The 15,498-nt window shown below is 41.8% G+C and overlaps 1 protein-coding gene across 1 annotated transcript in view; it reads right to left on the reverse strand.

Moving 5' to 3' along the window:
- Positions 1-15,498, reverse strand: part of LOC116320337 (spectrin beta chain, non-erythrocytic 4) — an 88,975-nt gene that overhangs the window by 31,806 nt on the left and 41,671 nt on the right. Inside the window, exons 24-25 of the mRNA XM_039598268.1 lie at positions 14,596-14,686; positions 8,711-8,857 (exon numbers count right to left, since the gene is read on the reverse strand). Of these exons, the coding sequence (XP_039454202.1) occupies positions 8,711-8,857; positions 14,596-14,686 (238 nt within the window). The remainder of the gene's footprint in view (positions 1-8,710; positions 8,858-14,595; positions 14,687-15,498) is intronic.

The following is a 15,498-nucleotide window of genomic DNA, read 5'->3' on the forward strand; positions in this document are numbered from 1 at the left end:
TCAGCTAACAATAATAACCACAACTGTAGAAATGTATACAACAGTGAGCTGTGGCATTAAAACTACACACAGGTGGAGTAAATAACACTGATTATCTGTCAAGTTCCTGATCTATGTTTTTGGCTTTATTATCATTCTCTCTCACGTTTCTTGTATTCATGTCCTTCTGGTGTGTCTCCAGTGTTTCCTCATCCAGTTTTATTTTGTGATTTTTCCCTCTCTTGCATGACTCATGTGTCTTGACTCCCTTTCTTTGTCGTCCCACCTCTTATTCTTGTTCCACCTGTATCAGGTTTCCCACTTTTAAACCTTTATCAGTTTGTGTCTAATCGCCTCGTGCGTATTTGTAGTCCTGTCTTTCTCCCTGTCACATTGTTGCTCTGTGTTACCTTTACTTCTGTTTTCTGGGTTTCTATTTTGGGATCTCCTAATAACAGCAGAGGTGCAGTGGTTCCTTTTACTGTCCGCTCTGGTCACATCACTAATCCATAATCTGATTCTGATCAGACGGGTGTTGTGAATTACTTTACATGGGATGAATTTGTTTCCTCACTCTGTGCTCTTCATCTCTTATCAAACGTTTTAAAAGGATTTAAGCATCATAAATGATGGTGGACCTCAATCGATTTTCCAGGTCACATAGCCGCAAAGGCAGACACGAGGAAGCAGAATTAGCAGAACGTAAAGCACCCAGAGTGAGAGAGAAAGGGAGGGATGGAGGGATGACCTTCACACATGAGCTCTATGAGGAGAGGAGGGAAGATGGGGAGAAGTAAGAGGAGACTGGGCAGCTGTTGCTTGGCAACCGTCGCCAGTACAGGAAAGAGGGGACACATTGCTCCAGTTGCTGCTGGCGGCTTGACGTCACAGCAAGCTGACGAGGCAGACAAAGTGCTTCGTGATGATCTGCTGGGTTATCCCACGTCACCCAGTCGCACATCCAGAGTGAGGAAACATCGATACTTTAGTCTTCATCGTGTTCTTTTCTCACACACAGTCATGTCCTGATTTTTACAAAGGTGTAATCGCACGGTTTAGTGGTTAAAAACACTTCTTAACTGAAATGCATTGTGGGTGTGTTGCTAAAAGACACACAGTTAGAGCTGAGTAAACATAGTTTGACTCATAGAGTTTATTTTTAAAAGTCTTTTCTGAGCATTTTTAGGCCTAGATTTACGGTCTAAGTGCAGCAAATTAGCAAAAAAGAGGATGGGATTGGTGAGCATCTAACAATAAGTTAATTTATAAACACAGACTCAGCCAATTCATTTCACTAATGACCAGTGCAATCTATCAACAGCACAAATGATCAATTCAGACTTGATGAAGGCGCATCTAATCAGCCAACCAAATGATTACAGTGTGAATCCATGTTTAAACCACGTGGACACTCAGATCAAGGCAGCTGATGGAAAATCAATATATTTATATTTTAAGGGCAAACTGTTCACTTTCAGGGAGCTGTCTGAGGACTGAGCATGTCCTGATAACGTCTCCCCCTGAAATATCAAATAAATCAAAATTCCGGGTTCTAACATAAAAGGTCTTGAATAATCAGACCACATCTTATCTTATCAGTACTGTATCACCCCAGCAGAGTAGTTTGCTCTCAGATGCTAGTTTAATTGTGGTTCACAGGATATTTAAAAGTAGAATGGGAGGCAGCGCCTTCAGCTTTCAGGCCAAACACCCTCTCTACATTTAAGATTATGCTTCAAACTTTCCTTTTCGATAAAGCATATAGTTACTGCTGGATCGAATGACCCTGGATCCTGGGGGATTCCCATGATGCACATTTTTTCTCTGGCTCTCTTCCACATCATGCCCCCCTCCCCTCACCCCTCACTGTCAGGCCCTGCCTGAGCCTGGTGTTGCTGGAGGTTTCTTCCTGTTCAAAGGGAGTTTGTTCTTCCCACTGTCACCAAATGCTTGCTCAGGGGTCATTTGATTGTTAGGATTTTCTCTGCAATATTGTAGTGTCCTGTCTTACTTTAAATAAAATGTTCCTTGAGGTGACTTATTGTTGTAATTTGGTGCTATATAAATTTATTTATTTATTTGTTATTTGTATGTTTATTTTGAACATGTTAAAATATAATAACAACAGAGAAAAAATAAAGAAACAAAGAAACCAAATGAATTGAACTGAACTGAATAGTACTTCTATTGCAAGCACAAATTCATGCAGTACCTAAAAAGGCCAGCCACACTATCAGCTGTATCCTTTCAGTCAGAAAACTGGCACTGTGCTTCTTTGGTGCATCCCAGCTGAAGCTTTTTAATGCAAAAACAGGTTCTTGCACCGTCATAGAGCATGCGTCACGGTATGCTTTGACCCTGATGGTAGCCGTAGGAATAAAAAAGGAAAAAGAGCTAGAAACTTGGCTTTAACCTGCTTTATCGAGGCACGTCAATTTGAAACACGTGATCTAGAACTACCAAAGGCTCTCTGCGGCATTTAAGGTGCACAGGTCAGGTAACATGTTTTGGGCAGCATTTCAATTCCATGTTAACTGTGCCAACTGAAATACAGACACACACGGCTTGCAGATGGAAGCAACTTAACAAAAACAGACACTGTACTTCACAGAGTTCTCTATGACAAAAACAGGGGTGCATACCCTGTGCAAAAATAAGCCGCAGAGTCTCAGAGGACCCCACGGAGAGACACAATGAGGACACAACCTACAGACTGTTTGGACAGGAAGTACTACAACGAGCAGGAGCACGAACAGCTTCACGGCATTATGGTTTGTCTTTCCCAAGCTTTCAGTGTATCCTTCTATGCGTCTATTTCTTTGTTTGTTTTAAATTGTTTAAAAATTTCTTGCAAATGTTATTACTCTCTAGACCTTTTTATACAAAGAGAGAATAAAACCTTTCTGGGGGGCTATTTTGCATTGATTTGACAGTAACTGAGCTAAGGGTATAAAGTCAAGGTGATGCCATACAACAGCAGTAATAAACTGTACCAGTTAGATGGCATGACCGATAAAGATTAGCCCGGGATGCCTCTAAAACAATATTTCTAACACTCGTCAGGAGTGAGAACAAATCCTTATCAGCACTGCCATGAAAAAAAAACAAAGCCAAATACTGAATATTATCTTAAAAAAAGGCAAGTTGCTAAGCAACAGCCACTGAGAAGTCTTGTGGGGTGAACATGGCTGCCACATATGACTTCAGAAGCTAAACCCTGTCTATCTGCCAACAGCTAGACATCCTGGTGTGACTACAGTCTGCTCCTGAAGAGCAAGACTTGGGATACTAGTGCTGATCACGTTGGCATTACGCATCACTATCTGACCTAACCTAAAATTTCTGACACGTAAACACCTCTTTGAAGAAGCAAAGAAGTGACGATGAGCCAATAAAATGTTTCTCATGGCAAAATTTAAGAAGTACAGAAACACAGCAAACCAGCAAATGTCTATGGTCTGTTCACTGAAGGGTTTTGCAAGCACCTCTTACATATAGGTCACACATTTCAACAGCGCTGTGTTTCGAAACACTTCAGGTAAACCACTCTTACATGCAACCACTGGATTAAAGATGGGTTAAAAACAAAAAGCAGGAACACATGCTAGCTGTTAATGGCAAAAATACAGAAAATAATTCATTTATATTATTATATTATATATTTTCCAGTATGTTCAAAGTTGAATTCATTATATTTCTATTTCTATTTTACACTCCTAACTGTCCCGCTAATGAGAAGCTGCCAGATTAACCATTGGACACACTGGAAAGGAGTGGAGGAGAGGAAAGAGGCTCATCCTGCAGTGTGAACAGGCTTCACAGATTAGTTGCATGCTGTCCTGTTGGTGCCGTTTTAGCATATATTATTTTTTTTAGTATATCTATCATTTGGAAAGAGAAAATCTAATTTGTAAAATTCAAAGAGAGGAGATGCTGTGAGATTCTGTAGCTCTCTAGCTTGTTTTGTGTCTCCCTGTGTCGTGTATTATTTGTCTTACATGTCACTTTTGTGCGTATTTTTAAATCTGCAAAAATAAATCCAAACATGTAGGCTGTTATTGTTCATTACTGACAGCCGGACTACATATTTTCCTCTGAAGATGAAAGCAAAGAAATGCACTTAGCGTTATTCCGATACTTCAGCTTGTGGGCGTTAAAACTGCAGTGGACGCTTTTATACATCAAAGTGGCAGCATATGTGGTGTGTCTTATCAAAAGCAACATAAGCTACTTTTAAATTGTTTTCCAGTGTAATCACAGTGTATTTTTTGTCTAATCATTATTTACACTGATTATTTATCCCAGATTGCATTACAAACACTAACAAAAATACGCTTCATTATTTTTTTCTTCGAGGACCCCGCTTTAATGTGTGATATGCACTCAAAAAGGTGAGTGACTGGGGCAGAAACATGGACTCAATTCACCACTTTTGCTTATTATCAAACAATTCAGAAACTCTGTTTCTCGTCTGTCTCTTCATCATCTCCTTCTCCATCTGTAAGCATTCTGCAGTAACCTAAGTCTTCCCTCAGAACATATGTTCCCTAAATGCATGTGACCCCTAAATGTGCAACGGAAAGAGCTCTGTGGTGAGAACATGCAGTGCTGCAACCTCAACAGTGAGCCAGCTCGTGCTATGATATGTTAGGACTCTGCAACCTGGCTCATGTGTATTAGCATATACCAACCTCACAGTGCCCACTGTAGGAGAAGAGAGTAATTAGACATAATGAGCAGCTTAAAGGACAGAAATATGTGCAGCTGCCTACATTTATAGCCATCCGCTATCTTACAGCGAGCTGATTGGACGAGGACACAGACATAATGTAAAACATGAAAGTCACACGACAGCAACAGCATTTTGTTTTTGAACGGTGACCTTTATGGTTGTGCAAATAATATTCATCCCTAACGCTGCGTAAATGCTTTGAGGCTGACTATTGGTTGCTTCTGGACATTCCAGGGCCTGGTTGCCTAGGTAACAATATAATGTATTTACAACTAGGTCATATGTCAATCCACGGTATTCTGTCCTCTCATTGGTGGTCGCTTCAAGTGCTCGCCTGAAAATTTATAAAAAGTTTATCTCCGGCCCTTCCCACTCCATGTCACTGGTGTTATTTCACCCGCAATCGCCGATTGTTATTTTTATTTTCAGTTATTTTGACAGTCAGTTACTTTTATTAGAGCTTTTATTAGAGCCATCCAACCATTTACTTTTGCTTATCCACTTTAGGGTCACAGGCGAGCCGGAGCCTAGTCTAGCTGTCACAGGATGAGATGCGGGTAGATCCTGAAATCCTGCTGACTATTCAGTAAGATAAGGCAGAGCTACAACTTCTTATATTTCATCAGCTGGACATATCAAATAATTTGCATTTTTGTTGGACAGTTATAAGACTAGTTGCCACTTAACTGTCTTTAAACAGATACTTAATCATTTCTGTTCTCGTCCCAACATATCAAAAGTTTATGCTTTACAGTACAGTATGTGCACAAATATGAGTGCTGTGCCTTGATTCAGTTCCCTCTGCGTCCTGCAGGGGCGTTCACGTTTAGCCCTGCCCAGTATGACACTGCAGAGGATTGAGCCACTATGCCATGGCCACTGGTGCCCCTTCATTGTGATATGCTATGACTGAACCACAATACACTTGGCATAGCCTTTTTCAGGTTTCAGTTATCAGCATAAGAGCTCAGACGGATGATAATAAATGTAGTGTCAATGTTGTCGCTTCACTAGAAATACTGTATTTCTCTGTCTTTCCTCAGAGCAGATGCACTGCCAGGATTTGTTTATACCATACAGTCCATCAGATAGAACTGCAGCCTGCTTACTAAACAGTTGCATGTTTCATTTTCTACAACAGCCCATATGGGTCCATCGATGTCCATGTGTCCTGTCAAATTTCTTTTGGCTGTCATTCTGCAGGGCCATCACATACAATATCTAATTTTGTACTGGCAAGCGCCGAACGCAACCATATACTTGCCCTGATGGTGTTAATAAGCCTCGGTAGATCAATATCGACCATAAGTGGATTAAAATGATAATTTCCGGGCACAACACCCAGAAATTAGCATTTTGCATGAGTGATTTCTTTGTCTCCAAGTCACTGTTATTTTTACATAGTGTTTAAACACAGCGGCTCAGCGGTTAGCACCACTGCCTGACAGCGAGCAGATCCTTGTTCCAGACCAGGTAGAGCTCTTCTGTGTGGCATTTGCATTTCTTCGTTTAATCTTCAAAAGTATGGGAAAAAATATGTGTCAGAGATGGTTTTGCCTTGACATTTAATAACACACCAGGTTAACGCTGACCAAAGATATTCCTCATTTCAAGGGTTTCACTTTCTGATTAAATAAAGGTTAAAATAAGAAAAAAGTCTGTGGTCAACATAAGCTGTAAAAAAGAAAAGTGTCACAACAAAGAAAAGTGTCCACTGCTGGACTATTGTGGCACTTTGCAAACCAACTTTTCAACTATTCAGCACTCATCGTATGTAGAGTGTCATCATCGCTGGGCGACGATGACACTCTATGTTGACTTTTTGAAGGATTGCATGGAAGCATGTCCCCGTAGCCTCTGTGTTTATTGAGTTCTCACAAGCCCAATGCAAGCAGGCACCAATGCAGAACCACAAATTCTGCATGAGTATCATAAAGATATATTTTACACAGAAGATAATCTCCCTGGCTTTTTGTCAGAGATGACCAGAGACATGTTCATTTCCAGGTTGGCCGATAAACAAAAAAAGTCATCTCAGTTACTCATATTATTTTTAATTTATCAAGTTTATTGGCAAACATAATAAAAACAAAAAACATAAGAACAACATAGTGTGATTAAACTGAAAGCTGTCTGTGGTATTACAGCATGTTACAGCATACACATGTGTCTTGAAGTATCACCTTCTTTACTCCTCACAGGATAAAAACAGAAGCACACAAACCCCCCCTAAACACAGTGATGCGATAGCGACTGCTGAATGATGCATGGACTACAGCTCTACTGACCAGTGCATCCAGATTTATGTCACTGCAGCCAATCAGAGCCCTTAACACAACCGCTCAAAGTCAAACATGTGCAACCTTGACATGCAGCCTGGGAAACACTGGCTAACCCAATTACATCCGCAGCTTTAGACGAGAGGCTGATGTGCTGTATAAATCTCCTTAATATGAAACAGATCATATCAGGACAGCGAGCAGCACAGAGGGCTGCGGCGCTCCCCTGCCTATTTAAAACCCCCCTCTGTAATACTTTCTGCCCTTGCCACAGGCTTCGTTACGCTTTGATTAAGTAAGTTTTGTACTTGAGTGTTTAATACAAGGGCTAATGCATGAATCAGTTTACAACAAATATGGCATTGGGGGTCATTTTTAATCTTTAAAATGATTCTAATGCATCTGAACCTTCTGCAAAATCCTTTAACATGTATTTTTAAAACAGAGATATATCACTAGCTACACACACACACACACACACACACACACACACACACACACACACACACACACACGTAAAGCCAAAATGCTTCAGTGAACAGTAAAACGCATCTTTTCTTTTGTTCCCATATGTACAGCAGTCTTCATCTCTTGTTCCTAAAAGCTTTTTAAACCGGAGGCTCATTGGTAAAATTGAGGGGAGGCCTAGTTCTCACTTTCCAGAGCAACAAGCTATGTGACAGCAAACAAAACAAGACCAATTTCCTGGGAATTAGTTTATTATGTCAACCACATTTCTATTATTTACTCATAATCTGAACCATTCTTTTGTTACGTTGGTATATAATTCTACTAAAAATGCCATTTTTATCAAATGTGCATTTTGTGTCTGTTCCTGTGTTTGACTTAATCCGACCTACGTACAACAAGCCTGAATTTGGAAACCATCGTTTACATTTCAAAATCAAGATGGAGAGGGAATTTCAGGAGCACTTCATGACAGTTAATTCCTGACTATTTTTCCAAATAAAAACACACACAAAAGAAGCCATATTCTGTAGTATAAACAACAGGAAACCATTGATGCCTCAAGAAATTTTAGAAACACAACACTCTGTAAACACCTGCTTTTCCGGTGTTGCACTGAGAGCATCAGTTCTGTTTGTTCAGCTCTGATGACGGCACACATCGATGAACGAAAAATGCTCCAATCTTTTCAACTTTCTCACAATTTGCAACTTCCTGTCTCCATTATTGTGTAGGTAAGTCATGCTGACTAGAGATTTGACCGTTCTGTCCACCTGCACAGAGATTAGCTGCTCAAACACTTCCTGAGTAAGGTTATTGGTTGCCTACTTTTGCATGTATGGGTAGATGGGCTTTCATACATGACACTTGGATAGTATTACGACAACTATGGATGCATCTATGCCATTATTCATATTAAAGTCACACAAATTGTGGGAGAGTCACAGGAGAAACAGCAAAAGTGCCCAGGAGATGTTGTTAAATCAAGTGTTCTTACATCACTACATCAGCAGGTCAAAGTTCACATGAAATACTCCAAAACGATATCTTTTGTCATTTACTTACTCTGTGTCTATCTTGACATCGGTCAAAGTCAGACTCTATACCATAATATTTGCAGTAAATTTCAGAGTTGCACTTTAAAAAAAAAAATCGAATGGGCAAAAAACCAAAAAAGCAGATCGACACTGTAAAAGGAAATGTGCCTGCGAGGCAGGAGAGCTACATCACTGGGACGGCCAGCTGCACTTACCTTTTCAATTTTGTCCAACCATTCCTTATTCTGGGCCAACTCGGCCATAAAAGCCTGGTGCTTCAGCCATTTCTTATGAAGCTTCTGGGTCTCGTCTCGACTGCTGTCCCTCGCCATTAGCATCTTCTCACACACCCAATCCCCCAGCTGGGTGAGAGACACAGATACAGAGGGAGGTGTCAGTACTGGACAGTTACAGTAAATAACTGTGAGGAGCTGATGCTGCACAGAGGGATTCCTCACTTTAAAAGATGTGACCAGACCAAAACATTCATCAGTAGGTACATATATTATTCTAATTCATGCATATATGATTCCATTAATTTGTTATGCAGAAAAACTGAATTATAAATAAAGTGTACTGTAACTAAACAAGGTCAAACACACACACATTAAAATTTAATGATGCACAGCAAGCACATGTAAGCAGACACACGTGTACCAACAAGCATGGCGGCAGGGATGTACATGTGCACAACCCCTCACAGACAGTATCCTCAGCTTCAACACACCCACGCAGAAATCACCCCCCTACAGACGCACCCCCCCGCTCTCCATCAAAGAGTAAAATGTGTACATTTTCCACATGGGGACCATCTGCGAGAGGCAAACGGTGAAAAAAAGAGCCTCACGCCTGCGCTGAGAGCATCACCAAAATATTCAGGTCAGCATCGGCTCCCTCGTCTCTGCCTCATCAACATTCTCATTCCTGCGTGTCATATTTCCACCTGCACCGCCAACCCTGCACCTAAACCAGATATGCAAATAGAATAACCCGTTTACCGGCAGTGTTTAAGATGAACAGCCCACGGGGTTGTGGCAGCTGCAGGCAGCTGCTGGTATCCGCATCCTCGCTCGTCTGCTGTCACACACATGCAAAGATGCTCTTCACCGCAGAGCCAGAAAGAAAAAAAGAAAAGAGAGGACGGAAAGAGAAGAGGGGTGCCTTCTGCAGAGCCAAATACCCTGGGCAGAGATGCAAAGGTGAAGGGAAAACGCCAGGCAGGAGGGTAAATAACAACAATCCTGGAGAGAAGAGACAGACTGGAGACTTCAAACTGAGGCTGCGCTACCCTCTCTTCGCTCTCGCTCTGTCTCTCTCTTGCACTCAACCAGGAGTGAGAGGAGGGGCGGGGGCGGATCAGTGACGAGGGAAAGAGTGAGGATGACTGAGAGAAGAAGAAAAAGAACCCCTCCTTCCCAAAACAATAAAATGGCAGGCAGCCGAGCCAGTACGCGGGCGCCCCTCCCCTTTCCTCACACCTTCAGCGAGCGGGCAGCTGAGTGAGCGAGTGAACCAATGGGCTGGTTGGCTGGTTGGAGGAGAGATGAAGTGTATAAGGAGAGGAGAGGGAGGAGCAAAAGCCTGGGATTGGAATTTTGGGGGGAGGCAGGGGGATGCGAGCAAAGCCTCCGGGCTCACCGGTCACGGCTAATGATGCCGAGCTGGGGAAGGCGGAGGGGCGGGGTGTGGACTTGGTGCACGAAGATGGATGAATGAGAGGGACTCAAAGCAGAAGAAGAGATTCTTTTTCCTGCTTTAACTGATTGAAGCTCATCAGTGTGCATTAACAGCTGAGCTCACGACTCTTCTACAGCTGCTTTTGTTTCATCTTCCCCTCCCTCTCCATGTACATCACCCTCCTCTATCATCCCTCTCTTCCTCTCTGCAGCAGTCCCAGGCAGCTGCACTCTCTGTCTCCAGCTTGCCTGACACTGCTGCAGTGCTAAAGCACAGAGAACAGCGAGAGAGAAACAGCAAAGGGACACTAAAAAGAAGGGGGCTGATAATGGGTAGAGAGGTAGGGAACGACTGAATGATATATTTGTATTTTTGACGGCTCTGCTGCTCCCCTTTCCTTAAACAGGCCACGGCCGGATTTCAGTGCACTTTCCCTCAATCTGTCACCTCTTCCTTCACCTATCATCACACAGAACAGACGGGTAACAGGCCTCACATATTTGCACACATACATGAATTTGCAGACAGATGTGTGTGTGCCACTTCCTTGCAAAGGTCATGGGTGCACACACACAGACAGACACACACACACACACACACACACACACACACACACACACACACACACACACACACACACACACACACACACACACATACTGCAACTATAGCGGTCATGGAGGGTCACAGGCTGATGCCTCTAGAGACTGTAAATGAAATGAATGAGCAAGGAGGAGGAGAGTTTTTAAAGTGCATTGGGGGAAGGATGAATGAGAACATCTGACGTAAAAAGCAAAGAGAGGGATGGGTGGGGTGTGGGTGAGAACCACAGATAATGGAAGTATCACTGTTTCTGCAGAGCTAAAGAGGTTATCAGCAGGTCAAAAAGGAAGACTCAGAGTCATCATCATGCTATCAGGTGCTTCGTCACTGCTTCATCACTGTCTCCCAATTTTCCACTAATAGACATAAAAAATTATTATTATTTTAATCATTTCCTATTTCATTGTTTAGAAACACATGTTTGCCAGTGGACTTCAGGAGAATGTTTGGATAAACACTAAAATTACATTTCTATATGTCACACCTTTTCACAAAACACAGGTGTAGCCATGCTGATGTGTGGTAGTGTCTGTGAAGAACCACAGATTTCACCCTGGGCACGAGGTATCACTGTTTCTGCAGATGCTAAATGAAAGGTTATCAGCAGGATGAGCAAAACCTGAGGCCCTTTAAAACTTTCCCAATCTTGCAGTCGGTCTCTCATGTGATGCCAGTGTCAATGCTGAGGACAGATTTAGAACCAGTTCCATGAATTTTCATCAACAAAGAACTGATAGTGATGTCAATAAGGTGTCACCACAAATTTACTGGAGCTGATGTTGGAACCATGTGACCATAGAAGTGTTTATAAGAGGGATTAATGCTAGAAGCTCTCCGTTATGACTGGCCAATGCAGCTCAAAGATTCTGTCTGCCGTGATCTTCTTCCTTCTAAGTTAACCCAGCTTCTGCTAGTAATCCCATGTATTTCTTAAAATATAGTGTTTCTCATTAGACACCAATGCAGATCTGACTCTGCCCTGTCACCGTGTCAGCATAAACAGGGCTTTTGACACTCAGAGGTGTGATTCCTTTTCTGGGCTTGGCTACAGCTGGTGATGTCTTTTTTTTGCTCTGTCGCACATCCTAATGTGCCGATTCCTACATGTAATTACAAAATGCATTGCTTTGTTGACAGTTCTGTGATGGCAGAAGACAACAGTGTCATTAAATGAAAAGACCCAATGAGTTTAGCTAATGCTAGTTTACTGCAGATATTCTATGAAAGAGACCACAAAAGGCTCAAGATATCAGGAATATCAAACTCAGTACGTTTCCTCCTCAGCATGCAAAAAGTCGCCCAATCTAAATGCCTATCTGACAAAGCAAAAGCACTGGCAGGCTTGAGGGCATTTACAGAGTAACTTAGCATGTGCTACATCTATCTTTATAGATACCCACTATATTTAGCCTGTCAGCCTCTGGGCATACACCTGCTCTTTACTGAGAACAGTTCAGGAAGGGAATCCAGGTGAAAAGCCACCGCATGATCTGTAACTCAGTATAGTTCTTTGGCCCCCTTTTGTCCTGAAGACATTGTTGGACTATGGAAAAAGTGGAAGAAACAGGCTGATGGGAAACTTTAAAGATGCAAAAGGAGAAAAATCTGTTTCATTCTTTTCAGCTTTTTTGGGGCTCACGTTGACAACATGTAGTCACCATTTCCTGATACAGTGTCACATGTGCAAGTTCACTGAGGGGCCGTGTGACAAGACACAATATGCTGCTAACATTATTTCAAATGAAGTTCAATATGGGAGGTCAGTAAGGAAGAGCTGTTCTCTTATGTTCTGTTTCCTCTTGGTGACATGAGCTATTCTTGCTGCTCTTGTCCAATAATCACCCCCCATCACCATCCTTTAACACCATCTGTCCTGTAGCCCTGCTCTTTTCCATCTCCCCTTCATATGGATTGTCCAGGGAATTTCCAAAATCTTAATAAGCCACAACCTCCTAGACTCTACAGGATTTTTTAATAAATGCACAAACTTATGCACAAATTTAAAAAAAATGAAGTATAACAATCCTTTAAAGAAATATATTCTTATATGGTCATTTAATGTTGAACTGCTCTGTCCACAAATAAAGTGGTGCATGGTTTTGGGGGCTGAGAGTTGCTAGTAAGCACCTGTTATTATGGGTGATCCTATAAAGTGTTTACCAACCACTCATAAATCCGTTAGTGGTTTTCTTTACAAGTCGGAGCAAAAGAGAGGTACTCTGTTTAGTCTCTCACCTCAACGTTGAGAAAAGTTTTAAAAAAATAGAAATAGAAAGGAAGTGCTGAAATTCACAGATGGTGAAATAGGTAAAAGCACAAAGAACAAAATCCGGGAACACTCGCTAAAGATCATGCGGTGCAAGTATGATCAAAGTGCTGAATACAGGGGTGTCCTTCATCTACCCCATAGACCAGACTGACACGAGACCAAAGCGTTCAGTACAAACTGTATATGTGATGCAATTTTGGATAAAACTATCTGATTTTGTTCTACATGTGTCAGCCAGTGGATAGAGAGCAGCAGTGAGTAACAGGAAGCACGAGGATGCAGCCTGGCCCGAACAGAAGAACACACCCTGCCAGCAGAGAGCTCAGGTTCCTACAGACTGACGCAGTGTCACTCATCCACTGTGCACACACACACACACCGACACACACCCAGCCTCCTTTTGCATGCCGTGTTTCTAGAGATATGCATTCAACATTTCATGTACACACATAAACAAGTCGTTGACACACACACACACACACATGCACACACACACACTCTCATGTATACAGTGAGATACACTCTTTCTCTTTTGAATTAGTGATGAGGGACTGAGCTGCTGAATTATGCAGGAGACACAAAGAGAGAAAGTTGCTGAAACTACACATGGTTTTGGCCCAGAAAGAAGCCGGTGACTCTGCTGGGTGAGAGAGCAAAAACTGCAGGGGCGAGCAGAGGGGAGCCATGTGCAGCGTAAACACACACACACACACACACACACACACACACACACACACTTTCCAACAATAGCAGTATGATTAAAGCGGGCATCCTCAGACTCCATTTGTATCTCCGCTCACTGTTAGCATGTTTTTGCACAGCATAAAGCTGCACATACAGGACATTTTCAGGAAGCTAACACCTCCCCCAAAAAACAAAAATATTTAAATAATTCTTTTAACCAGTTTTGCTAACCGAGGCTTCATTTGCTAGAGCATAAAATACATTTTTGCCTATGAAATGGTGTGAAATAGCAGGAGAACACTTTGTTTTCTTTGATAAGCAGCACAGACTCCTTGTCTTTACTGTATGACGGCCATGTGCATAGTCAGCCCCCAAAGGCCCATTCTGAGCCAGCAAAATCTCTGCAGTAGCTTGAGGAGATGTCTACTTTTGAATCTAAAGAACAGGGAAGAAACTGATAAACAAACACAGACACTAAACTATATATTAAATGATCTTATGGCAGAAATATTCATATTTATATTCAGGAAATTCTCCTATATTTAATTCATTTTTATCCAAAGTCCCTCTGTAAGTCACAAAGAATTCAAATTCTGTTAGAGAGCCATAGTTATTAATCTCACAGCCAGCCTCTGAGAAAGCTGAGATTGTGCAGCGTGTTGGCAGGAGGTTTCTTCCTGTTAAAAGGGAGTTTTTCCCCACTGTGGCCACGTACTCGCTCATACAGGGTGGTGTGATTTTTGGGGTTTTCCTCTCTAATAACGTAGGGCCTTATCTTACAATATTAAGCGCCTTGAGGCGACTGTTGTGATTTGGCACTATACAAATGAAGCTGAATTAAATTGAACTGAATTTTTAACCTCTTACCTCATGACAGTCCTGGAGAAACCTCTGAAGTTCCCACTGGTCATTCAGTTTTTCCAGCCACTGCTGGGCCAGCTCTCTGTTCTGATTTCCCCTGAAAAAGCAAAAGAAAAGGAGACTTCACTCAAAATAACTCTGATTTCATTTCAGTTGTTTAGATGTGTGTGTACATTAGAAGCATTAGGTATTTACATCAGATTTAGGCTTAGTGTTATGCATTATAAGAGTGGTTAACTGAGTATGTGCCCAACAATCTCTACGGTTGCTGTAGATTATAGAATATTTCACAAGTGTGATCAGTATCAGAGAGACATAGTAATGTTGTTAAAAGAGATCCATGTTTACTGCTGTTAACTGTAGATAAAGTAAAATATAATCACTTTATTTCTAACAAAAGCTAATGCAGTAAAATTAATTATTACGTGAGCTAAATAAAGTCCATAAATTGCACTGTGCTTTGTTCATTTGTCTGTCTCCAGTAGAAAAACAACAACAGCATATGCTTCTTCTCATTTCTATTGTGAGGATAGTCATAGAAATCTATAGCCACAAATAACCAGCCCCACCCCCCTCACACAACACGCTGCACAGTCTCAGCTTTCACAGAGATTTCATGGACGGGTGTCAGTCCTGGACCAAACACACCACACTCTGCTTTCTGTCTTTTGTCTTGCTCTTGCTTTGATTTAAATCCTTTAGCTGCAATTATTCTTTGTATTACAGCTGTATTATGTTAGCACGCCAGCTTGCATCTTTGTGCTTTATAACATGCAGCTGGGACTCTGTGTTGACTACAAGGAACCTGAAGCCTCTTGACAAATATCGAATATATGTGAAGGAAATTAAATAGCTGAGGTCTTTTGCAACTTACCAACTGCTTAAAGAGTTTTCTTGTTTATAATTCGA

Source organism: Oreochromis aureus, linkage group 14 (assembly GCF_013358895.1).
Source record: "Oreochromis aureus strain Israel breed Guangdong linkage group 14, ZZ_aureus, whole genome shotgun sequence".
NCBI classification, from domain to species: domain Eukaryota; kingdom Metazoa; phylum Chordata; class Actinopteri; order Cichliformes; family Cichlidae; genus Oreochromis; species Oreochromis aureus.